Raw genomic sequence first — 17,018 nt, 5'->3', positions numbered from 1 at the left:
CTCTGTCTTCTCTGTTTTTGGGGTGATAAGAAGTTTGAAAATTCAGTGGGGTGAATGTCATGAACAGTCCCACATGGTAGATTAAGTGGAGAGTTTAATTCTGGGTCCTCGAGGTTCAGCTAGCTGGTTATGTGAAAGATGTGCACTTTTGAGTCTAGCCTTGTGCAGGAGGATTGAGTTCTTGACTGGAGGCACTTAGAAGGTATCAAATCAGACTGGCCATCAATCAAGAATATCCACAAAGAACCAATCCACAGTCTTACCTCCTCAGTGGGCTGGCATAATGGAGTCATGAAAACTTGGTGCTGTCAGGCCAGGAGGATTTTATGGAGTCTACTTCTTCCTTCATTCCCCTCCTTCTCTTTCTTTTTTTCTATACTGGCATATTTTGAAAGAGTGTATAGTAATTAATTGGTAGAAAAGAACTGGAAGTGTTTTAATGAACACCTTAGATATTTGAGTGGATTTGTCTGAGTAGAGTAGAGAGAAGGAACCACCCCCATAATTGCAAATACATTTTCCTACTTTGGCAAGTCTTATAGTTGTTAATTATTAATGACTGCTTGGGCATTGTATTGAGAAGTATTTTAAAACTAGGTCCATTTTAGTCATTAGCCTACAAGGAAAAGCACTATAAAACATGGGAAGGAGTGCAGTGATCAGAATTAGTAACGCCTTCCATGGGCCTGTGCATGTGGAGGGGTGATGGAAGCCGTAGATTCGGGTGTAACTCAGGACAGAGTGGTTACGTGTGGTTCACTCACCACGTATCTAGCTTGGCTTCTAAAGGATGAGGCAAGCATTTTCTGGTGAAGTGGGTTGTTGGAGCCCACTCTGTTTCTGAGCAGCAGAGCAATGAAATTAAATATGTAAGCCCAACAGAATATTCTTGGGTTGGCAGAATTGAGCATGAGGATCTCCCTGTCTACTTTGACCTCCTCTTTCAACTATGACACTTCCTAGGTCCTTTCTGGCTGGCACTGCCCTTGAAGTGCTTATTTTAATCCGCAGCTCTTGTCTTTAGGGGACCTTTTGCAATTATATAAATTTGTCTAGAAAGAATCAACAAATCCAAGAAGCGGGTGCGGTTTTGCAGCTGTGCCGTTTGCTGGCTTCGTGACTTGTGAGAGACGAGTTAGCCCTGGTTCCTAGATAACCCCTTCTCAACAGTTTGGCTTAAAAAATGTATCTAAAATTTTGCTATAAATTCTTTGTCCTAGATTAAGTGACATAACACATCATAAACAAAGCAACTGGAAGATTCAAATAAGATCAGATTTGAAGTGTTGAAGCTGTTTATGCCTACATGATGTAAGGCCCATTTCACTCCAGCTGAGGCACATAGGAGGCCGTTCAGGGAGCATAGCCAGCTGTGGAGAATACGGAGATGCTGCCCACAGGCAAGTGAGACAAGGATCTGTGAGAGGGACCCAAGGAGGAAAGAAAGGGGTCCTGGGATTTGATGGAAGATGTCAGAATATTCAGGGAATCTGGCAGAAGATAAAACCAGGACTTTTTCACTCTGGTCTTTAATAAACATAATCTTTAAACAGTCTTCTTTGTTCTCCCCTTACTATCATCTTTTCCAAGCCTCCACGGTTGCTTTCTGGGTTGCTGGGACGAGGACAGAGGAGTAACTGAACTGCCCAGAATTTCTCAAGCTGCACTTGGTCGCTCTCACTATTTCTCCATCCCTGCCCTTCCCAGATGTGTTAGTTGTCGTCGCCGTCATTTTCAGTGTTACTAAGAACGCTCAGAGTGCCTGAGGAGCTTTACCCTCCTTGCCGGCCTGAGGCTGGCGTCTCGAGCTTGTTTCAGACGGGAAATTGGTGCTGATTACGGGGCAGGAGGTGTGTGCAGAAATGTTTACGCAGCCCAAGTTCAGAGAAGTCCTGCCTTGGTTCATGTTAAGAAAACATCTCCTTAGAATTGATGGGGATTCTTTGGGTGAGATGTAAGTGAAAAAATGGTATAAGGAAGTTATTTTATTCCCCCACCCAAAGGACAGATGCATGATGTTGAGATTTTAGCTGAAAGTATTTGCATCTTTCTGTGTGTAATTGCTTGAGTGTCTGATTTCTGTGTTAAATCAAGTATTATAGGCTGGTCATATGACAGGTCCCCTCCTTTTTCATTCTTAGTGATTTTGAAATCAGAGCTTTTTGAAACTGGACTGAGAGATCATTTTTGGTGATAAAACTCGTATCTCAGAGAGGGCAAATGACTCTTGTTCACTGTCTCCTGACTTCCTGTTCCGTGTTCTTTCCACCATAGTGTAAGTGTGTCTGCAGTTCCGTGACTCAATTCTACTAGTAGACACTATAGAAACTGTCAGTTGTGAGAGAGAGAGAGAGAGAGACCTTTGCCATACTGGTCCGCCCACAATGGTCCCTGCATAAATGAGAGTTGCCAGTAATTTTAGTTTCTGATGGGTGTTTAGTTTTATTGTCTTTTTTCTCTTTTATACCTTTGTTTAATTTTAATTTTATTTCTTTTTCAGTTCAAATCTGAACATCAATGATGTCCTAGGGAACTATTCATTGACTCTTGTTGATGCATTGGATACACTTGCAGTAAGTGTTCAGCCTTATTATTATTATTTTTTAATTAGTTAAGATATTTTGGAATTAATTACCCCTACTTTTCCCCAGGGATGGGAATGCCAGGAAACTCAATACTCAAAATGTATTTATAGCTTTGATAGCTATTGTTGATTTTAATGACCTTAATGTGGAGAGCAAGAGAAGCATGAAGGTTAAATGAGGGGAAACGTGATTACTGTAAAAACATGGAGAAGAAAGTATGATTGTTTTTAGGGAACCTGTTTTTCTCCCCGTTTCCCACTGTTTTATTCCCTGCAGGAATCCATAGAGAATTCCATTAAAGTTTACAGTTACTGTAGTTAAGATTTCAGGAGTAAAAGACAAGATGTCAGGATTGCTAGGTCCCCTGAAATATCATCCAGCTACTGGCTCCCCAAGAGTGTTTCTGAGCCCCGTCCCAGACCCTGTGCAGGGACCCTATCCGTAAGCACTCCTCTTTTATTTGCTGCTCTGTGTTTTGTGGACACTCCACACCTGGGCTGCCAACTCAGGTGCTGTCTTTATCTCCGCATCCTGTGGTTTCCCTCATTGACTCTGGGGAACTGGAGACCCTTGAACAGATTTGCAGAAGCACATTGAAAGCAAGAAGGCGCTGTGGGCTGGTACTTATTATCAGACTGAGCTGTGTGCTCGGTTGGCTTCATGACCTTTCGCTGTAGAATACAGCTCCCACGGGACTGGATTCCAGCATAGCGTTGTTTTAAAAATCTCCTTAGTAAGGGTGATCTTACAACCTCTTTGCTCATCTTCATTGTCCAGTAAGCCTTTACCGTTAGAAAATTCTTACTGTAGTCTAGCCCAAATCCTGTAGTTAATAATTTAGTCTTGTTTCTTGTAACTTTCCTTAGAAGAGTTTAAAGCTGTCAGGAGTTAGAACTGGTTAATGCTAGCTAAGTTTGCATTACAACTGTCCAGTGTCTTGCTAGTGGTAGAATTACTAGAACTTGAAGACAGCTTGAGAGATCATTCTGCATTCTCCTGGGCCCATGGTCTAATGGGAAATCTGGGATTTCATTCTGCCAGGCTGTAGTTGCAAAGCAATTTAGTCTCCCAATATCTCCTTCTGAAGTTATTGCTGCTCCCCTTCAGTCACCTGCCATCATGGATCACAATGTGCCCAGGCAAGTAGGTTCAACCTAATTAGAGTTAATGTGTTGAAGATACCAGAGGCTGACTCAGCCTTAAAGTGTTGCTTAAAAAAAAAAGTCCTAAGACTCATATATAGCTTATGAAAGCTCACTTCTTCACCCTGAGGTCTCCTTTTTTGCCCTGTTGTGTCTTTTTATCCCCCTGTCATGCTTGTTAAGTACAGAGACCTTATCTCTATTATTTACTGCGCTCTCTCCACACCTAATGGTCTCTGGTACATAGTAGGAGTGCAAATAATACGTTCAAAAATGAATTTCTACTAATCCAGCATTTCCCAACGTGTATTCCAAGGGTATACCCCTGAAAGAATAATTCTGTTCCCAAATGAACTTGAGAAATTCTGCATGTCTGTCCCGCTATCAGAGAGCTGCAATGCACAGCAGCGTTTTAAAGGCACTGAGACGTCATGCAGTAAAGAAACCTATTTAACTCTTCTGTCCAATTCGGCTTTTCTTAAGCTTAAGTGCATTATTTCATAGCCTGGTTACTCTGTTCTGTAGCTATCTGACTAAAATGGTAATGTACAATATGTAATTGAAAGTTGCTGTCTTCCTTCTCCGTCCTCCACTGGGTCTGAGATTGTATCAGCATCTGCAGCTGCTAACAGATATTGTTGCTGGTAAACATCTGTAAGGAAATAAACCTATCTCTGTGGTTTTCACTGTAGAATATCCGGCCTTTCATGTGTTAGCACTTCAGGCTTATTTTTCAGGTGCTACTTCTGTTGAGGTTTTCCTTTTCTTTTGCTAACATTTTAAACAGGCTCTAACAGATGTGCTGTGGAAACACGTGGAAGATGGCAGTCCCCTGAGCATTGGATGCAACTTGCAGCATTGTTGCATAATCTTTTAAAAAGGAAAGAACTGAAAGCCAGAAAAGAAACATCTGTACTCGCTCTCTGTGTGTTACAGCAAAATAACAAGAAGGAGGGGAAAAAAAGATGCACTAGACCAATAAATATTAGGAAGTAAGACATACTTGAAAGAAGCAGTGTCTGGATGAAATTATTTGTTTTTACTTGTTTTTGTGTATGTGTCCTTATGATGTTGTTATAGTCACAGGATTGTCATAAAATTTTCAACAGAATGAAAGCTTTTCAATGCAGGTTAATCTATAAAATGTTATGCCCAATTTGCCCTTCATAAAGGAGAGAGCAGCTTGGTATGAAATCATATCCACATACCCAAAGTAGGAATCGTAATTTTATTTTATTTATTTATTTATTTATTTTTAATAGTTTTTTTTTTTTAAAGATTTTATTTATTTATTTTTTTCCCCCCAAAGCCCCAGTGGATAGTTGTATGTCATAGCTGCACATCATTCTAGTTGCTGTATGTGGGACGCGGCCTCAGCATGGCGGGAGAAGCGGTGCGCACCCGGGATCCGAACCCGGACTGCCAGCAGCGGAGTGCGCGCACTTAACCGCTAAGCCAGGGGGCCGGCCCAGGAATCGTAATTTTAGATCACTTTTTGAAAAGGACATAGAGCTAATACTTGGATATTTTGTTTGTTTGAAGTCACTGGTTATGTGGATCCAAAAGATAACGTTACTATTTTTCAAAGTGTTTAGACATCTGGGTAACAAGCAACAAGTCAGTTTTCCAGATGTTTTGGTCTCCTGGGAGCCAAGCACCCATGCTGTCAATTATTTGAGGAGCAGAGGGAAAGTCATATTTTTGTTTCTTCAGTTTTGGTATTTATTTTTACTCATTTTAGGAATTTTAGGAACTATAATACCTTGCATGCTAAATAAGATCAGACTGAAGTTTGAGGGAGAGTGGGAAGATGAGGGATGCTAATGATTTTATGAGGAATTATTTTCACAGTTTTGCCATTTGGAGATATGATTCTTGAGTTGGAGGAAATGAGCTTCCCATCTGTCCCGGAATATATTCTAAGAGATAACTGTGCTTTTCTACCTTTTGTTTCTACTCCCACGGGTGGCAAAACCACACATACAGACATTTAGATGAAGTGGCCCAGCTCCTGCAATCATGTAGCCTCAGTTTCATTTCAAGCTGTTGTAATGGTTTGTGTTCCTCTTTTTAAAGATAATGGGAAATTCATCCGAGTTCCAGAAAGCAGTCAAGTTAGTGATCAACACAGTTTCATTTGACAGAGATTCCACCGTCCAAGTCTTTGAGGCCACAATAAGGTAAAATAGTGCATAAAATGGATTGAAGGCTTCTTTTGTGTGTGTAGGGAGAAAAACCCCTGTGAGGGTCTGTCAGCTGCGAGATCCAGATAGAGAGTCCCTGTGGACCTTGTGGGCGCAGTGTCCATTTTTCATCTCTGTTTTTGGATTTATCAAAACTGGTACAATTGACATTTCAAAGGAGTTAAAGTTTTGGACTGAACAATAAGACACACTTGAAGGTGAATGAAGGTGTAAGATAGGGGTCCCTTTAATGCAGTTTTTCACGGTTTTGCTTTGTGTCTGGTCTCATTTGCTTCCTTCAGTGTGTCCTAGGAAAACCCCTACATATTTCTGAAGGAAATGAAAGTTTCCCATCTCACTTACCACCCACAGAAGACCGCTTCTTACCGTTTGGGTGTATTTCCTCCTTATGTGTGTGTGTCTGTGTCTCTCTTTCCCTCCGCATCTCCTTCCTTCTCTCCCTTGCTTCTGCTCTCCCCACCCCCAATGTATTGGGCTCATGTTTCATACCCAGTTTTGTATCCTGCCTTTTTTAGCTTGATATACAATAATTCCCCCTTATCTGCGGGGGATACGTTCCGAGACCGCCTGTGGATGCCTAAAACTGTGGATAGTACTGAACCCTATGTATACTGTGTTTTTTCCTACGCATACATACCTATGATAAAGTTAAGTTTATAGATTAGGCACGGTAAGAGATTAACAACAATAACTAACAATAAAATAGAACAATTATAACAATATACTGTAATAAGAGTTACCATAGATCTTAGCAACCTCAGCATACAATGTTTTTTCTTGCCTTATTAAGTAGAGAACTTTCACTTTTTACTTAAAAGAAGCATTTTAAGGCTTCTCTTTGGCATATCAGAATTGCCAGCATCATTACTCTCTCACTTTGGGGCCATTATTAAGTAAAATAAGTGTTACTTGAACACAAGCACTGCAATACTGAGACAGTGGATCTGATAACCCAGACGGCTACTAAGTGACTAACGGGCAGGTAGCATGTACAGCATGGATCCTTTGGACAAAGGGGTGATTCTCGCCCCGGGCAGGATGGAGTGGGATGGCACAAGATTTCATCACACTACTCAGAATGGCGTGCAGTTTAAAACTGATGAATTGTATATTTCTGGAATTTTCCATGTAATATTTTCAGACCGTGGTTGACTGTGGGTAACTGAAACTGCAGAAAGTGAGTGAAACTGCAGATAAGGGGGGATGACTGTATTGTGTCTATTTTCCTATTTCATTTAAACTTTTTGAAAATTGTATTATTGCGTAACATTCCAGATGTAATATTTATTAAAATTATGAAATTAAAGTTATGAAAACATATGTTCTGAAAAATGTCACAATCCACTTCAGATCATTGGAGTGGGACATGAATTCATGGCTCATCAGGGACATAAATGTAAGCTGGTGCCTCCTACCTCTGAGTAGGTCCTTTTTTCCTCATCTCCTTCTCCTCACTTTTCCTTTTTACCAGAGGTTAGAGAATTTCATCAGTTGCTTGGCAGCCAAAACTACAAAAATTACTTAGTATTTGTTGTCTTGCCCTTTTCTGTTTCTTATATGGCTAAGTTTTTTCCCCAAGTGAGAGAAATCAAGAGTAATCTATTAATACAAAAAGGTAATATTTATTCTGAGAATGATTAGTACACTCACTTCTGATGAGATTATTGAGATTACCAAACATTAGTTATTACTTTAAGTGGGATTATTCTCAGTAGCCTCTGATGAATGGCTCCCTTTCTTCCTTTCAGTAATGTGGTTGACATAAGGGTCGATCATTTATTATTAGGGCTGGAAAGAACTTCAAGAAGCCAGTAAGTCCATTCCCTCTGATTCCAGGCAGCTCTGAGTCCATAAGGAATTCCAGACTGCTTCTGTCATTCTGAACTGGATTGTATGCATTTACAATTGATAGGATTTTATTTATTTTTTTGTTCTTCCTCTCATTAGGGTCCTGGGAAGCCTCCTTTCTGCCCACAGAATAATAACTGACTCCAAGCAGCCCTTTGGTGACATGACAATTAAGGATTATGATAATGAATTGTTGCACATGGCCCATGACCTGGCTGTACGGCTCCTCCCTGCCTTTGAAAACACCAAGACAGGGATCCCCTATCCTCGGGTAGGTAGACTGGTTTGACAGTTCACTGTCTTCCTGAGTTAAAACTCTTTGTTGATTAATTTATTTGGGGGAAGGAGTGGGGCTGATATGGAAGAGGAAAGACATGTCCTTGAGAGAATTTGGCCCTAAAATATGATGTAAATATTTTTTAATTCATTCAGCATTTACTGAGCACCTACTGTATGCCAGGCACATGGTGACATGTCCGATTTAATCCTTCTCCTTAAGGAAGAAGTTATGTTCCTGTGCTCACTATTCTTAAGTCCTTTTAAACGTGGAATTTATATCCCCTGCTACAAAATAGCGTGGGGAATTTGTCTTCATTTCTAATGTGGGCACATTTCCCCAAAGACCCTCACATGTATAATGCAGGAGCTCAGTGAATGTTCTTTTGAATGCTTCACATGGATCTTTCAAATAAAGCTGGCACAGACCAGCAAGTTAGCTGCTGATTTAAATGCAAGATCTGGAATAAGATTGTGTCTTTGTGGCATCTGATTTGCTGAGCCCAGAATGCCTCTGGGAGTTGAGTAAGCCTTTTGAAGTAACCAGCAGAGAATCACCAGACCACAGAGCCTCAGTGATGAAACAGGCTGTCATGTTCTCACTGTGTCTCCTTTCTCCCCCAGTCTGAGATTTGTTTACATTCACTGAGCAGGAGTGAGTTCACAGGAGCTCGCTAAAATCTATAAGTGATTCCACAGCCGGTCTTTGTCTCTAATGCCACAGCCTGGTGTGTGTAACCGTGAAAAGAACCTGCTGGAAAGAGATGGATTAGTGAATAGCATTATAATGATTCTCCTAAGACTTGCTCTTATTAATAAAACAAGGCTGTGGTGTGCTGATTGTCTTGTCTGTGTCTTTGAAACTTAAGTCCCATCTTCATCTTGGATATAAAGTGGAAGGCAGTGAGCTGACTCACTGTGGTGAGCTTATTCATTAGTGAAATATAGTAGCTGTGACCTTGCCTGCTAGCCCTGTGGGTTCCTTGAGTTTTACTGTGAATCTTTTATCTCTTTGTGTCCTCAGGTGAATCTAAAGACAGGCGTTCCTCCTGACAGCAATAATGAGACATGCACGGCAGGGGCTGGCTCCCTCCTGGTGGAATTCGGGATTCTGAGCCGACTGCTTGGGGATTCCACGTTTGAGTGGGTGGCCAGACGAGCAGTGAAAGCCCTTTGGAACCTCAGGAGCAATGATACAGGATTATTAGGTGTGGTGGCACCTTCTCGCACCATCAGGACTGCATACGTTTGGTGCCTTCTCCTTTCATCTTCTCTGGGTCTCTCCCTCCTCTCCACTCTTTCTTTCTTGTACAGTTAAATCTAAAAATTGACAACTCAGAATGGCCCTTAGTGTCTGCCATATCCAATTTCTTTTTATGTGACTTTTTGCTTAGAGTGAGGCTATAAGGTTTGATGGGAAAGAATAATGCTTTTGCTGTTTGAGGGCTCCCTTCTGATTTGAATCCCTTGGCATATTCCACTTGAAGATAATTGTTAATGGAAATGCTATAAAAAGAACTGCCTCTGAGGCAGATTATATTTGCTTCAATATAAGGTTCTAAATATAGGAATTTAGAGTTACTGGTAGGGTGGCTTTCTCCTTTTAAAAAGGCATGTGGTAGTAGATTGAAAGCCCAGATTAAACCTATATTAGGTGGGGTGTTTTTTTTCCCTTGAGAATATTTGGTCAAGATGTTGTTATGATTATTTTTTTTTAATTTTTTGTTTATTGCAGTAACATTGGTTTATAACATTGTATAAATTTCAAGTGTATATCATTATACTTCTGTTTCTGCATGGATTACATTATGTTCTCATGTTCACCACCCAAATACTAATTACAATCCATCACCACACACATGTGCCAAATTATCCCTTTTGCCCTCCTCCCCCCACTCTTCCCCTCTGGTAACCACCAATTCAATCTCTGTCTCTATGTGTTTGTTTGTTGTTGTTATTATCTACTACTTAATGAGTGAGAGCATACGATATTTGACCCTCTCCCTCTGACTTATTTCACTTTGCATAATACCCTCAGTGTCCATCCATGTTGTCACAAATGGCTGGATTTCATTGTTTCTTATGGCTGAGTAATATTCCATTAAGTATATATACCACATCTTTATCCATTTGTCCCTTGATGGGCACTTAGGTTGCTTCCAAGTCTTGGCTATTGTGAATAACGCTACAGTGAACACAGGGGTGCATGTATCTTTACGCGTTGGTGTTTTCAAGTTCTTTGGATAAATACCCAGCAGTGGAATAGCTGGATCGTATGGTAGTTCTATCCCTGATTTTTTGAGGAATCTCCATACTGTTTTCCATAGTGGCTGCACCAGTTTGCACTCCCACCAGCAGTGTATGAGAGTTCCCTTCTCTCCACATCCTCTCCAACACGGGTTGTTTCCTGTCTTGTTAATTATAGCCATCCTGACGGGCGTGAGGTGATATCTCATTGTAGTTTTGATTTGCATTTCCCTGGTAGTTAATGATGTTGAACATCTTTTCATGTGCCTGTTGGCCATCTGTATATCTTCTTTGGAGAAATATCTGTTCAGGTCTTTTGCCTGTTTTTTAATTGGGTTGTTAGTTTTTTTGTTGTTGAGATGCATGAGTTCTTTATGTATTTTGGAGATTAACCCCTTATCAGATGTATGGTTTGCAAATATCTTCTCCCAATTGTTAGGTTGTCTTTTCGTTTTGTTGATGGTTTCCTTTGCTGTGCAGAAGCTTTTTAGTTTGATGTAGTCCCAGTTGTTTATTTTTTCTGTTGTTTCCCTTGCCCGGTCAGACATGGTGCTTGAAAATATGTTGCTAAGCCAGATGTCGAAGAGCATACTGCCTGTGTTTTCTTCTAGAAGTTTCATAGTTTCAGATCTTACATTCAAGTCTTTAATCCATTTTGAGTTAATTTTTGTGTATGGTGTAAGGTAAGGGTCTACTTTCATTTTTTTGTATGTGGCTGTTCAGTTTTCCCAACATCATTTGTTGAAGAGACTTTCCTTTCTCCATTGTGTGTTCTTGGCTCCTTTGTCAAAGATTAGCTATCCATAGATGTGTGGGTTTATTTCTGGGCTTTTGATTCTTTTCCATTGATCTGTGCATCTGTTTTTGTGCCAGTACCATGCTGTTTTGGTTACTATAGCTTTGTAGTGTATTTTGAAATCAGGGAGTGTGATACCTCCAGCTTTGTTCTTTTTTCTCAGGATTCCTTTAGCTATTCAGGGTCTTTTGTTGCTCCATATAAATTTTAGGATTCTTTGTTCTATTTCTATGAAAAATGTTGTTGGAACTTTGATAGGGATTGCATTGAATCTATAGATTACTTCAGGAAGTATGGACATCTTAACTATGTTAATTCTTCTAATCCAAGAGCACAGAATATCTTTCCATTTCTTTGTGTCTTTTTCAATTTCTTTCAGCAGTGTTTTATAGTTTTCGTTGTACAGCTCTTTCACCTCTTTGGTTAAGTTTATTCCTAGGTATTTTATTCTTTTTGTTGCAATTGTAAATGGGATTGTATTCTTAATTTCTCTTTCTGCTACTTCGTTGTTAGTGTATGGATTTTTGTATGTTAATGTTTTCTATGTTGATTTTGTATCCTGCAACTTTACCCTATTCATTTATTACTTCTAAAAGTTTTTTGGTGGATTCTTTAGGGTTTTCTATATATAAAATCATGTCATCTGCAAATAGTGACAGTTTCACTTCTTCTTTCCTGTTTGGATCCCTTTTATTTCTTTTTCTTGCCTGATTGCTTTGGTTAGGACTTCTAATACTGTCTTAAATAGGAGTGGTGAGAGTGGGCATCCTCGTCTGGTTCCTGTTCTTAAAGAGATAGCTTTCAGTTTTTCACCATTGAGAATGATATTAGCTGTGGGTTTGTCATATGTGGCCTTTATTACGTTGAGGTACTTTCCTTCTATACCCATTTTATTGAGAGTTTTTATCATAAATGGATGCTGCTTGTCAAATGCTTTCTCTGGATCTATTGAAATGATCACGTGGTTTGTATTCTTCATTTTATTAATGTGGTGTATCACATTGATTGATTTGCGAATGTTGAACCATCCCTGCATCCTTAGAAGAAATCCCACTTGATCAGGGTGTATAATCTTTTTAATGTATTGTTGTATGCGATTTGCTAGTATTTTGTTGAGGATTTTTGCATCGATGTTCGTCAGTGATATTGGCCTGTAATTTTATTCTTTTGTGTTGTCCTTGTCTGCTTTTGGTATCAGGGTAATGTCGGCTTCATAGAATGAGTTAGGGAGCTTCCTGCCCTCCTCAATTTTTTGGAAGAGTTTGAGAAGGATAGGTATTAAGTCTTCTTTGAATGTTTGGTAGAATTCACCAGGGTAGCCGTCTGGTCCTGGACTTTTATTTTTGGGGAGGTTTTTGATTACGGTTTTGATCTTACTGGTGTTTGGTCTATTCAAATTCTCTATTTCTTCTTGATCCAGTTTTGGAAGGTTGTATGATTCTACGAATTTATCCATTTCTTCCAGATTGTCCAATTTGTTGGCATATAGCTTTTCATAGTATTCTCTTATAATCTTTTGTATTTCTGAGGTGTCTGTTGTAATTTCTCCTCTTTCATTTCTGATTTTACTTATTTGAGCCTTCTCTCTTTTTTTCTTGGTGAGTCTAGCTCAAGGTTTGTCAATTTTGTTTATCTTTTCTAAGAACCAGCTCTTGGTTTTATTAATTTTTTCTATTGTTTTATTTGTCTCTATTTCATTTATTTCTGCTCTGATTTTTATTGTTTCCCTTCTTCTACTGATTTTGGGCTTTGTTTGTTCTTTTTCGAGTTCCGTTAGGTGCATTGTTAGATTGTTTATTTGAGATTTTTCTTGTTTGTTGAGATAGGCCTATATTGCTGTAAACTTCCTTCTTAGAACTGCTTTTGCTTATCCCATAAATTCTGGCATGTTGTATTTTCATTTTCATTTATCTCCAGGTATTTTTTGATTTCTCCTTTGATTTCTTTGTTGACCCAATTGTTGTTCAGTAGCCTTTTGTTTAATCTCCACATATTTGTGGCTTTTCTGATTTTCTTCCTGTAGTTGATTTCTAGTTTCATACCGTTGTGGTCAGAAAAGATGCTTGGTATTATTTCAATCTTCTTAAATTTATGTAGACTTGTTTTGTAGCCTAGTATGTGATCAGTCCTGGAGAATGTTCCACGTGCATTTCAAAAGAATGTGTATTCTTCGGTTTTTGGATGGAATGTTCTGTATATATCTACTAAGTCCATCTGTTCTAGTGTGTCATTTAAGGCCAATGTTTCCCTATTGATCTTCTATTTGGATGATCTATCCATTGGTGTAAGTGGAGTGTTAAAGTCCCCTACTATTATTGTGTCACTGTCTATTTCTCTTTTTATGTTTGTTAATAATTGCTTTATATATTTAGGTGCTCCTATTTTTGGTGCGTAGATATTTACAAGTGTTATATCCTCTTGTTGGATTGTTCCCTTGATCATTATGTAATACCCTTCTTTGTCTCCTTTTACAGTTTTTGTTTTAAAGTCTATTTTGTCTGATAAGAGTATTGCTACCCCAGCTTTCTTTTCATTGCCGTTTGCCTGGAGTATCTTTTTCCATCCCTTCACTTTCAGTTTGTGGATGTCTTTAGGTCTGAAGTGTGTCTCTTGTATGCAGCATATGTATGGGTCTTGTTTTTTTATCCAATCAGCCACCCTGTGCCTTTTCATTGGAGCATTTAGTCCATTGATGTTTAAAGTAGCTATTGATAAGTATGTACTTACTGCCATTTTTTTAACTTTTTTTCTCAGTGTTTTAGTAGTCCTTCTCTGTTCCTTTCTTCTTCTCTTGCTCTCTTCCCTTGTGGTTTGATGGCTTTCTTTAGTATTATGTTTGGCTTCCTTTCTCTTAGTTTTTTGTATGTTTATTGTAGGCTTCTGGTTTGTGATTACCATGGGGTCCATATACAGAGTTGATGGGCTCTTTAGTTTGACCTCTGTCTGAAAGCTCTCCTCTTTAACTCCCCTCCTCCCACACTTTATGTTTTTGATATCATATCTAACCTCTTTTTTGTGCATTTGTACCCATTATGCTCTTATCATGGAAATAGATAATTTTTCCTATTTGTGGTCTTCTCTTTTCCCCTTAAATAAGTCCCTTTAGCATTTCTTGTAGTACTGATTTCTTGGTGACAAACTCCTTTAATTTTTGCTTGTCTGGGAAACTTTTTATCTCTCCACAAGATGTTATTAAAAAAAATTATTATGGAAAATGTCAAACATATAAAGGTAGGAAGAAAGTATAATGAATAATGAAGCCCTGTGTACTCATCATTTATCTTCAATAATTGTCAATATTTTGGTAAGTCAAGATGTTATTTAAAAATGGGTTTCTACCTGATGTAACTTTTTGTCTTATACTGAGAAATATTTTCTTTTTGCCATTGGGAAGTAATTTGATTGGTTGTCCTAGAGCCAGAGTGTCATTGCAAAAGCACTGCTTATTTTTTTTTTTTAGCTTTTTTTAATTGATGTCATAATAGTGTATAACATTGTGAAATATTAGTTGTACATTATTGTTTGTCAGTCACCATATAAATGCATCCCTTCACCCCTGTGCCCACCCCACCAGCCCCTTCCTTCTGGTAACCACCAAACTGTTCTCTCTGTCCGTGTGTTGCTTTATCTTCCACTTATGAGTGAATTCATGCACTGTTTGTCTTTCTCTGTCTGGCTTATTTCAGTTAACATAATACCCTCCACGTCCATCCATGTTGTTGCAAATGGGACGATTTTGTCTTTTTTATGGCTGAGTAGTGTTCCATTGTATATATATATACCACATCTTCTTTATCCAATCATCAGTGGAGGGACAATTGGGTTGCTTCCATTTCTTGGCTATAGTGAATAATGCTGCAATGAACATAGGGGTGATAAGCCTCTTTGGATTGTTGATTTCAGGTTTGTGGGATAGATACCCAGAAGTGGGATAGCTGGATCATAAGGTATTATTTTTAATTTTTTGAAGAATCTCCATGCTGTTTTCCATAGAGGCTGCACCAGTTTGCATTCCCATCAGCAGTGAATTAGGGTTCCCATTTCTCCACAACCTCTCCAACGTTTGTCTTGGTGATTACAGCCATTCTAACAGGTGTAAGGTGATATCTAAGTATAGTTTTGATTTGCATTTCACTGATGATTAGTGATGTTGAACATCTTTTCATGTGCCTATTGGCCATCTGTATATCTTTCCTGGAAAAATGTCTGTTAATATTCTCTGCCCTTTTTTTTTTTTTGGTGAGGAAGGTTAGCCCTGAGCTAACATCCATTGCTAACCCTCCTCTTTTTGCTGAGGAAGGTTGGCCTTGGGCTAACATCTGTGCCCATCGTCCTCTACTTTATATGGGACGCCGCCACAGCATGGCTTGACAAGCAGTGCCTTGGTCTGTGCCCAGGATGTGAACCTGTGAACCCTGGGCCGCCGAAGCGGAGCTGGAGAACTTAACTGCTATGCCACCGGGCCTGCCCGTCTGCCCATCTTTTGGTCGGGTTGTTTGTTTTTTTGTTGTTCAGTTGTATGAGTTCTTTATATACTATGGAGATTAACCCCTTGTCGGATATATGATTTGCAAATATTTTCTCCCAGCTGGTGGGTTGTCTTTTCATTTTGATCCTGGTTTCATTTGCCTTGCAGGAACTCTTTAGTCTGATGAAGTCCCACCTGTTTCTGTTTTCTTTTGTTTCCCTTGTCCGAGTAGACATGGAATTCGAAAAGATCCCTCTATGACTGATGTCAAAGAGTGCCCTGCCTATGTTTTCTTCCAGGAGTTTTATAATTTCAGGTCTTATCTTCAAGTCTTTGATCCATTTTGAGTTAATTTTTGTGTATGGTGAAAGAAAATAGTCTACTTTCATTCTTTTGCATTCTTTTGTGGCTGTCCAGTTTTCCCAGCACCATTTATTGAAGAGACTTTCGTTTCTCCATTGTATGTTCTTAGCTCCTTTGTCAAAGATTAGCTATCCATAGATGTGTGATTTTATTTCTGGGATTTCAGTTGTGTTCCATTGAGCTGTGTGTCTGTTTTTGTACCAGTTCCATGCTGTTTTAATTATTATAGCTTTGTGGTATTTTTTGAAGTCAGGGATTGTGATGCCTCCAGCTTTGTTCTTTTTTCTCAGGATTGCTTTAGCTATTCAGGGTCTTTTGTTGCCCCATATGAATTTTAGGATTCTTCGTTCTGTTTCCATGAAGAATGTCATTGCGATTCTGATTGGGATTGCATTGAATCTGTAGATTGCTTTAGGTAGTATGGACATTTTAACTATGTTTATTCTTCTAATCCACGTACATGGGATATCTTTCCATTTCTTTATGTCATCATTGATTTCTCTCGATAATGTCTTATAGTTGTCATTGTATAGGTCCTTCACCTCCTTGGTTAACTTTATTCCTAGATATTTTATTCTTTTTGTTGCGATTGTAAATGGGATTGTCTTCTTGAGTTCTCTTTCTGTTAGTTTGTTATTAGAGTATAGAAATGCAACTGATTTCTCTAAGTTGATTTTGTATCCTGCAACTTTGCTGTAGTTGTTGATTATTTTTAATAGTTTTCCAATGGATTCTTTAGGGTTTTCTATATATAAAATCATGTTGTCTGCAAACAGCGATGAAGTTTCACTTCTTCATTTCCTATTTGGATTCCTTTTATTACTTTTTCTTGCCTAATTGCTCTGGCCAAAACCTCCAGTACTGTGTTGAATAAAATTGGTGAAAGTGGGCACCCTTGTCTTGTTCCTGTTCTCAGAGGAATGGCTTTCAGTTTTTCCCCACTGAGTATGATGTTGGCTGTGGGTTTGTCATATGTGGTGTTTATTATGTTGAGGTACTTTCCTTCTATACCCATTTTTTTTTTTTTTTGTGAGGAAGATCAGCCCTGAGCTACCATCCATGCCAATCCTCCTCTTTTTGCTGAGGAAG

General features: G+C 39.0%; 1 protein-coding gene across 1 annotated transcript in view; it reads left to right on the top strand.

Moving 5' to 3' along the window:
• The window catches only part of EDEM1 (ER degradation enhancing alpha-mannosidase like protein 1), a 39,255-nt gene that overhangs the window by 3,834 nt on the left and 18,403 nt on the right, over positions 1–17,018 (top strand). The window contains exons 2-5 of the mRNA XM_058563403.1: positions 2,501–2,573; positions 5,804–5,907; positions 7,879–8,050; positions 9,080–9,263. Coding sequence (XP_058419386.1) covers positions 2,501–2,573; positions 5,804–5,907; positions 7,879–8,050; positions 9,080–9,263 — 533 coding nt within the window. The remainder of the gene's footprint in view (positions 1–2,500; positions 2,574–5,803; positions 5,908–7,878; positions 8,051–9,079; positions 9,264–17,018) is intronic.

Source organism: Diceros bicornis, chromosome 2, assembly GCF_020826845.1.
Source record: "Diceros bicornis minor isolate mBicDic1 chromosome 2, mDicBic1.mat.cur, whole genome shotgun sequence".
NCBI classification, from domain to species: domain Eukaryota; kingdom Metazoa; phylum Chordata; class Mammalia; order Perissodactyla; family Rhinocerotidae; genus Diceros; species Diceros bicornis.
The sequence above is the reverse complement of the archived record's forward strand: the minus strand, read 5'-3'. Positions and strand labels throughout refer to the sequence as shown.